The sequence below is a fragment of the Triturus cristatus genome, chromosome 3_2 (genome assembly GCF_964204655.1).
Source record: "Triturus cristatus chromosome 3_2, aTriCri1.1, whole genome shotgun sequence".
NCBI classification, from domain to species: Eukaryota; Metazoa; Chordata; class Amphibia; order Caudata; family Salamandridae; genus Triturus; species Triturus cristatus.
The window spans coordinates 1,082,604,592-1,082,613,912 of NC_140584.1; the positions used below are offsets into that span (position 1 = coordinate 1,082,604,592).

Sequence of the window (9,321 nt, forward strand, 5' to 3'; positions counted from 1 at the left end):
CGCGTCCGTCTCCATACCCGCCAGTCCCTGGGACTGACGCGACTCTGGCGGAGGTCAGTGCCTTCCTCTCGGCCATGAGCGGCCTGGCCCTGCCGTCGACGCCTGCCGGCGTGCCTTCGGGCCCCGCGGGCTCAACTGGGCGACCTCGCGTGCCGGCGGCTCCGGCCCCGGCCCCGGCGCCGTCGACGACTTCGGTCCCGACGCTGCAGGTCCCCGAGGGATCCAGGCCTGGATCTCTGCCGGTCGACCTCACGACGCCTCCTCCGCCGGCGCCGACACCAGTTCCGCCTCCGGCGCCGTCTCCGGACGACGCCTTTCCCCGGTTTAGCCCCTGTCCGGGCCCGGCGCGGCGCCGCACCCGACGCCGATGGATGAGCGTTTCATCTACCGCCCGGCTCCGATCATTCCTCCTGTTATCAGGAATCGGATGACGGGGGCGACTGGGAGGGGTCTGATTACCCTATGGCCATACAGGGCCAACTTTCACAGGACTGGGCAGACAAACTGGGGGATGCCAGTGGTCTGGACACTTTCCCGGACGCTGGTTTCATCTCTCCTCCGACTGTGGTCTCGGAGGAAGGTGCAGCTTTTTCAGTGGTGCTGCGCAAGGCGGCCGAAGCCCTGGGGCTCGAGTTGCCTGCTGTGGCCGTGAGGACCAACGTCCTCACAGAGGTGCTTCAACCGTCAGCAAGCTCCACAGAGCCTCTACTGCAGTTCAATGAGGCCCTCATAGACGTTCTGCAGGGCACTTGGTCCAAGCCCTCCACAGTTCCTCCTGTGGATCAGAACGTGACCCGGCGCCACCGCACTGCTCCGGGCGACCCCAGTTTCCTGTCCCAACACCCCACCCCCACCCCCGAGAGTCTGGTTAACCAGGCCTCCACTTCCCAATCCTCCTTCCCGTCCGCCTCTCCAGATCGGGAATCCAAGAGGCTGGAACAGTTCGGAAAGAAGCTGTTCTCTTCCCTGAGTTTGGGCCTGCGGTCTTTGAACGCCGCTTGCCTCTTGGACCGTTTCTCCCACTCTCTGTGGGATACGGTGGAGGACGTGCTGCCCCTGTGTCCGGAGGAGGCCCGGACTCGTCTCTCCCGGGTGCTTGCTGACGGGCGAGATGCAGCACGACATACCATACGGTGTGGACTAGACACCACGGACTCGCTGGGTAGGGCGATTTCCACCACTGTGGCGCTCCGGCGCCACGCCTGGCTGCGGTCCTAGTCTTTTTCGGGGGATGTCCAGAGTACCCTCATGGATATGCCCTTTGATGGCACTCGCCTTTTTGGTGAGAAGGCGGATAGTGCGCTGGCTCGTTTTAAGGACTCCCGGGCTACGGCCAAGTCCTTGGGTCTCTTGGCCCCAAGGCCGCAAACTTTCGCCTTTCGCCCCTTTCGTGGCCAAGGAAGGGGTGCCTCCTCACGTCCGCCTAGCCACCGGCCGCAGAACCAACCTGCACGCGGACGTGGATTCTGCCGTGGCGGTACTGAAGGACAACGTGCCGGTCAGTCCACATCCACCCCGGCAGCATCCGCCTCAAAGCCCTCCTAGTCTGAGCTTTCAGGCCCATTCCACGCCAGTGGGCGGCAGAGTTCGCCATCACCTGCTCCACTGGCGATCCTTCACTTCGGACAGGTGGGTGCTGCAAATCGTCCGAAGGGGCTACACCCTCCCCTTCGAGACGACACCTCCAGCCATGCCATCGTATATCGGAGGATCACTTGAAACTTCTGCAGGAGGAAGTTACGGCCATCTTGGCCAAAGAGGCCGTCGAGCGCGTTCCTGGTCTGGAATTAGGCCGTGGTTACTATTCCCACTACTTTCTGGTTCCCAAGAAGGGCAAAGGGGGCCTACGCCCTATCTTGGACCTCAGAAGCGCCAACGCCATCCTCTGGAAGGAACAGTTCAAGATGCTAACTTTAGCTTAGGTTCTGGCTGCCCTCGACCCTGGAGACTGGATGGTAGCGTTGGACTTGCAGGACGCCTATTTTCACATCCCCGTCCTGCCTGCCCACCGGCGTTACCTGCGGTTCACGGTGGGTCAGGAGCAATTTCAGTTCACCGTGCTCCCCTTCGGCCTCACCAGTGCTCCTCGGGTGATCACGAAAGTGATGGCGGTGGTCGCAGCTCATCTGCGCAGATCGGGGGTTCCAGTCTTCCCCTATCTTGACGACTGGCTGTTGAAGGCGGGCTCACCCCAGCAAGTCGTCTCCCACCTCCAGACTACGGCCGACCTCCTGCATTTGCTGGGGTTCTCCATCAACGTGCCGAAGTCACACCTGAGACCCTCCCAGAAGCTCCTCTTCATCGGAGCGGTTCTCGATTCGGCGCAGTTCCGGGCTTATCCTACGGAACAGCGGGTCCGGGATATTCAGGCTCTGATTCCCATCTTTCGGCCTCTATCCTGGGTTTCGGTCAGGTTGGTGCTGCGGCTTCTGGGGCTGATGGCCTCCTGCATCCTTTTGGTGCATTACGCCAGGTGGCGAATGTGGGCTCTGCACTGGGACCTGAAGTTTCAGTGGGCCCAGCATCGAGGCAACCTGTCCGACCATGTCTTGATCTCAGAGGGCACTGCGAAACAGTTGCAGTGGTAGCTCACGGACCGCGATTGGGTCAGGGGCAGATGCCTCTCCCTACCCCAACCGGAGCACGTAGTAGTGACGGACGCGTCCCTCCTGGGATGGGGAGGCCATATGGGAGAGGCGGAGATCAGAGGCCTCTGGTCTCCGGCGGAGTCTCAACTCCATATCAACTTGTTGGAGCTGAGAGCAATCCGGCTTGCACGGAAAGCCTTCCTTCCCTCTGTCTGGGGAAGTGTCGTGCAGATGTTCACGGACAACACCACCGCCATGTGGTATTGCAACAAACCGGGCGGGGCGGGGCGGGGTCGTGGACCCTTTGTCAGAAGGCTCTGCGCCTCTGGACATGGCTGGAACACCAGGGCATCATCCTTGTGGTTCAACATCTGGCGGGCTCTCTGAACGACAGAGCAGACGAACTCAGCCGCCTGTGCATGATGGATCACGAATGGCGTCTGAACTCGGACGTGGCGCAAGGTCTCTTTCTGCAGTGGGGAGAGCCTTGGTTAGATCTATTCGCCACCGAAGAGAACGCGCAATGTCAGCAGTTCTGCGCGTTGAAATTTTCAAAGCGGCACTCCCTCAGAGACGCCTTTCTGCCTATACCACTTCTGCCCAGAGTGCTGAAGAAGATCAGGCGCGACCGAGCCCAAGTCATCTTAGTGGCTCAGGATTGGGCACGAAGGTACTGGTATCACAAGCTACTCAGTATGTCAATCGATCCTCCGATACGACTGCCTCTTCAGGAGGACCTTCTGTCGCAGCAGCAGGGGGCGGTCCTCCGCCCGAACCTGTCCAGTCTCCACCTCCATGCGTGGAGATTGAGCGGCGATAGTTGATGCCATTTGACTTGCCTCCTGAAGTCTGTGATGTGATTCTGCGAGCCAGGCGTCCCTCCACAAAATCGGTATACGCCTGCAGGTGGAACAAATTTGTGGCATGGTGCACAGCAAAGGCTGTGGCTCCCCTTTCCGCCCCGCTTTCTGAGGTTCTACTCTTTCTTCTTTCTTTGGCCCAGCAGGGCTCTGCTCTGGGCACCTTGAAAGGTTATCTTTCTGCAATCTCTGCTTTCTTACGGCTTCCTGATCAGCCTTCTCTTTTCAAGTCCCTTGTTTCGCGTTTTCTTAAATGCATTACTCGCATGTTTCCTTCTGTCCCCTTCGTAATGCCTCAGTGGGATTTGAATCTTGTCTTTACCTTTCTGATGTGCGCTCCCTTTGAGCCCCTTCACAATTGTCCACTTCGTCTTCTGACTCTTAAGACTGCTTTCCTGGTAGCTATCACCTCGGCTAGACGGGTGAGTGAGCTCTAGGCTCTGTCATCTAAGCCTCCCTTTCTTTCTGTTCATCCGGACAAGGTTGTCCTCCGGACTCGTCCTTCTTTTCTTCCGAAAGTGGTGACCCCCTTTCACATCAGGCAATCGGTCACTTTGCCCACCTTCTTTCCGCCTCCGCATCCTTCGAAATAGGAAGAGAGGCTCCACCGTCTGGACCTCAAACATGTGCTGTCCTTTTATTTGGACCGCACCAGACAGTTCTGGGTGGACTACCAACTTTTTGTTGGATACGTAGGTGCTAAGAAGGGGAGAGCCGTACACAAGCGGACCATCTCACGGTGGGTCGTCTTGTGTATAAAGGTTTGTTACTCCTTGGCGAAAAAGGACCCTCCTGTTGGGCTGAGAGCCCATTCCACCCGGGCCACGGCGGCGACTACTGCCCTGGGACGGGGAGTTCCCTTGCAGGACATCTGTCAGGCGGCGACGTGGGCCTCACTGCACACGTTCGCCAAGCACTATTGTCTGGACAGCTAAGTCCGGAGAGATGGCTTCTTTGGCCGTTCTGTTCTCCAGGACTTTCTGGTGTGATCTTGGTTCGCAGACCCTCCACCGGGTTTGGTATTGCTGGGGTATCTATTCTAAGGTTAGGAATCTAACTAACGTGTTTCTTTCAGTTGAACAAGTTACTTACCTTCGGTAACGATGTATCTGTAAGAAACATTAGTTAGTTAGATTCCTCACCGACCCACCCATCCTCCCCGCTCTGCGAACCGACATCTAGGGTTAAGGTCATCCTGTTCAGGGCCCTAGACTTTTTGGCACCAGTGTCGGTCTCTTGCATGGCTCTGCGTTCCTGGCGTGGAAAGCTATGTACAAGAACTGACGTCAGCGCGCGAGGGCGGCGTCTAAGTACTCCGACGTTATTCCGCCGCACAACGCCAACGACGGACGCGGAGCAGCAGACGACGCCTAGCGACGCGCAAGGGGTATTGCTACAAAAATCTTTCCGGATCCAGCCTGACGCCTGGGGATATTCTAAGGTGAGGAATCTAACTAACTAATGTTTCTTACAGATACATCGTTACCGAAGGTAAGTAACTTGTTCTTTAGGTAGTTTGCAGGAAGAGGGTCTGAAAAGTGGTTGGAAGGGTTCAAGGACGTGAATGCTTTTAGAATTGCTTCTTCACTGTAGGTTGTGAAGGAGGACCACAGTGTGGCCTCCCTGTCATGAGGGATGGCACATCCACTATCACGAGCTGCTAGCCATATGCCTTTTTCTCTAGGGCTTTTTTCAAATCATCGCAAGATAGTTCTTATCAAGACAGGCAACATGACCGCCATGTTTTGCCTTCAGTAGCAGGACAGCCCACTCTCGCCCCTGCTCTCATTGCGAGTGCAAGAGATATAGCATTGGGTATCCACCACCATAGATGCCTTCTGACTAACAATCTCGGAGTGGACCGTTACCATGCCGACCTACTCAGCAGGATGCATCAACTAGTCCATGAGTGGGAACTCCACCCGCAAGTCCTATGGCAGTACTACGCACGCTAAGGTGACCCACAGATAAAGTTGTTCTCTAGTCCCCAAAAAATGCAAAAGGGCCAGACTTTGCCACCAGATTCCCATGCCTACAATCCATAGGCAACGCATTATGGATCTTTGCCTAAGCTTTTCTGCCTCTACCACTGGTTCACCCATTATTCACTTTTGTATCTCTTATCACCTAGACATTCTTAATCCTAGAGTCCAGGACATATTTTTATTATCTTCTCCATCTACTAAATTCAGGCCTTGCCTACACCTCTGTATGACTACATCTAGCTGCTATGGCTCTTGCATGCAAAAGAGGAAACATTCCTCTCTCTTTCGCATCCCAGTAATCAATGCCATTATCAAAGGCCTCAGAAGGGTCATCCCGCTTAGACTCCTCCCTGACCCTATTTGGAACCTCCTGCCAGCCTGATAGTTTATTCCTTTGAGCCTGTGCATTCTTGTCCTTTGCAATTCCTTTCATGGAAAGTGGCTTTACTCATGGCCATAACCTCCAAACTCATTAGGGATCTACAGGCCCTTTCACTACAAGAACCCTTCATCCAGGTTCATGACTGGCACAAGCCATCCCGCAGGTCTAATGTGTTGCTTGTAGCTTTGGTAGCTCACAAAGGCCAGCCTATCTCTGAGATTGGCACTGATAGATGTATAGACAATTGCCCCAAGCCTACTATCATAAAAGAGCCCTCCCTCTTACCTGTGGGGCACACTACACGCAAAAAGGCAGCAACCATGCCCTTCCTTGGCAACATCCTGTTAGCTGACATGTGGGGCAGCCACTTGGTCAACCCCACACACCTTTGCCAAACACTGTTGTGAGGACCTCATACCCCACCAGCAGGCTATGGTTGGCCAGACTTTGCTTCAGACATCTGCATCGTCGACAGTCTATGTAGAGCTAGTATATCTAAAGAACCACATTCTACAAAAGGAGAATGTTACTTATCCTGTAAGCATCTTTCATCACATGTAGTGCTGTAGATTCAAAAGCGCCCACCCTCCTCCTAGGAAGTGTGTGGCCCTACTTCCAGATCTTTTCTCTTACTAATCTTGTTTTCACCATACGTGTGGCACACCATGTTGTGTCCTCTCACTACTTCATACTTATTCTCACCCGCTATGCGGAAGATAATCTAATATGGACTCTGTGCCCATGCGCATTGCCTACTAAGGGTGGAGTCACACTGCACACCGTGATACAAAAGACTTATTTGAAGAAAAACAATTTGCAAACGTCTGTGCCTAACAGTAGATGGCATGAGTATACAGAGCAAATGAATCTACAGCACTTCATGCGGTGTACAGATGCTAACGGGGTAACATTTTCCAAATTTTCTCTTTAAAGTATTTGGTCCATGAGTTGGATCCATGCCAGATTTTGAGGATACATAAATATACATTGAATTTATATTAAATTCATTTGTGTAGTGGTTATCCAGAAGATTGATTTGCTATCTCTTGTACAAGTTCAACTGGCCTACTGGGCTATGTGGAGGTGCCAGAAGGGCTGGTCAGATAAGTCTGTGGGGGGCAATTCTTTGACTGTTTGTGGTCCTGTTTTATGTTTCGGTGAGCAGTTTTGTTTTTTACTGCTCGTTTACCAGATAGTACCACAAACTTTGCCTGCTTGTGCAAATGAATGCAGTTCTCCAGCCTTGCAAAACACCTATATAGCATGTCTTTAAAAGTTCAAATTGCCCTAATTTACAAATGCAAGACACTTTTTTAGCCAGCAGATTCGCTAATGGGGGGGCCCCTTTTATTTTGGTGCCCGGGCCACTTTTCTGTCTCAGTCCAACCCTGCTCTCGTATACGATGATATGTTATTGTATTAAGGTGTATGAGTTACTAACCACTACTGCCTCCTAGTGTAAGCCTTTGCTGCAGAACTTGGCTGCTCCAGGAGAGTGAAGTGCTAAGATTAAACAGCTTGTTTATCTAATTTGCGTGAACTACTGCTGGTGGCCCAGTAGCACCAGTGAAAGTCCAGCAACAACTATTTGCCCCAGCATCCCGATAACCGGCCTAACTCAAACTCAAATATGAGCTTGCTATAAAACCATGTTTCTACATCTTGAGAATCTGGATACACATATATTGTGCAACTCTAACTTTCCCTTTATTTTTAATTTCAGTACCTCTTATTCAAGAAATGGAATCTCGAATAATGATACCATTGAAGATTTCTCCTCTCCAGTAACATACTATCAGCTTACCTGTGACTAATTAGAAAGAAGTGGCAGAAATTTCTGATTGGTAATACTGGTGATAAGAGAACTGTACCATATTCCGAAATACTGTAGTTAATTTTAAAACGGAGATGACTTTTCTTTGCCAGCCACTTTCCTCAGGATCTTGCAACAGCAGTGCGCATTGTATTATATAACCATTGAATTAAAAGGTATCTGCTTTCGGGTTGGTTTGCACGTCGTCTGAACACGCACACTCCATGGGTCATTGTTACCTTAACTGTCTGTTACAAACGGAAAAGCATTATTTTTGTTTTGTAGATTATGCTGGGCTAAGAATACTTGTATGGAAATGAACAGATGTAGACCTGTCTCTGGTGGAATTATGTACATTATCTATTTGTTGGACAAATTGTGTATAATCTGTAGCCAATAAAGGCATATATGTTGCATTTTAAGTGGAAATCATATAACTTCGCTCTGAAATCCAGCTGAACGAAATTGCTAGTAGTAGTGCTCACTGTAATCATTGCTAATTTTTTTGACATTTGTGGCAGAGTTTTAGTGGGACTGTTTGGCCATTTGAATTTTTTGGGTGTGAAAATGTTGCCTTACTTAAAACAAAGCTGACAAACCTGTGAATTCATAACAAAAGTAAAAAAAAAAAGCTGCACCGATAAAACAACGTTGGATAGATATGATGTGGTTTATTAAATAAAGTGATAACACTGAATGATATTGAGCCACATTTTTTCAAATTCCTCCAAACTTTGTGCTCTGGATGGATGTGATTCGACAGTCTCTGTAGAAACAATAAGTCTTAAAACAGAAGCAATGTATCTTTTTGTGCAGCACTGGTGAGATTCATTTTTGTACCTCTAAATGTTTTAGGAACGTAGTAATTGGCTTGTTACATTACGTAATAAACTTTAATATCTAGTCATTACAAAATATATATTAATGCTGACAAAATGCATCCACATTTTACAAAATGCCACACATTCAAATGATATCCTTACATAAAAAACAATAAAATCTTATTTCATTTAACTGTTTTTGATATTTAATCTATGATGACTCGTTGACAATGTCTACAGATAATGTAACTAATAGTTTCACTTCTATTTAAAACAGCTTTTCTCTTTCATGTTACATCTGCGAATGCCTGTGGTAACTAGTCATATTTTGATCAACACACATCCTTTGGGATACATTTTGCTGAATAAATATATTTGAAAACTTATTACAGATTTTAGTTACATTGCTATAATTTCTGCATAAAAATGCTTTCTCTTCTCCTTGCTTGTAAACGGCTTGGGGAGAGGGAACTAAGCCAGATCATCACTGGGCCAAGATGGAGGGGCTGGGCTTCTTAATTGTTTTTATTGTAAGAACATTTATAATGTGGCTGCCCACAACTTTCTGGAATACTAAGACTGAAAAGACCAATGAGTAAGAAGGCAGGGTGAGATTATCAATTGTCCGGGAGAACAAAGCAAAACTAATCTCTCCTGCTGTCTTTTAGCCAATTGTATATCTGCCTCCTACTTTCTCTATCCCGGCCCAGTAACCGTAGAGCGCCCAGGAGAGGCCAGACCAGCCCCATAATCCGCAGTATATTTTTAGGGGGTATGGCACTGCGCTACGACCAAATATAAAATCTTTCCCAAATACTTGTAGGGGGAAAAGGTACTGTGTGCAAGATTTTAAAACACACTATGCTTTTTGG

The 9,321-nt window shown here is 50.1% G+C and overlaps 1 protein-coding gene across 2 annotated transcripts in view; it reads left to right on the forward strand.

Moving 5' to 3' along the window:
* Positions 1–8,642, forward strand: part of NIPSNAP2 (nipsnap homolog 2) — a 115,938-nt gene extending 107,296 nt beyond the window's left edge. For both annotated transcript variants that reach the window (XM_085649825.1, XM_085649826.1), the window contains exon 10: positions 7,539–8,642. In XM_085649825.1, the coding sequence (XP_085505951.1) occupies positions 7,539–7,603 (65 nt within the window). In that variant the 3' untranslated portion in view covers positions 7,604–8,642. The remainder of the gene's footprint in view (positions 1–7,538) is intronic.
* The last annotated feature ends 679 nt before the right edge of the window (positions 8,643–9,321 follow it).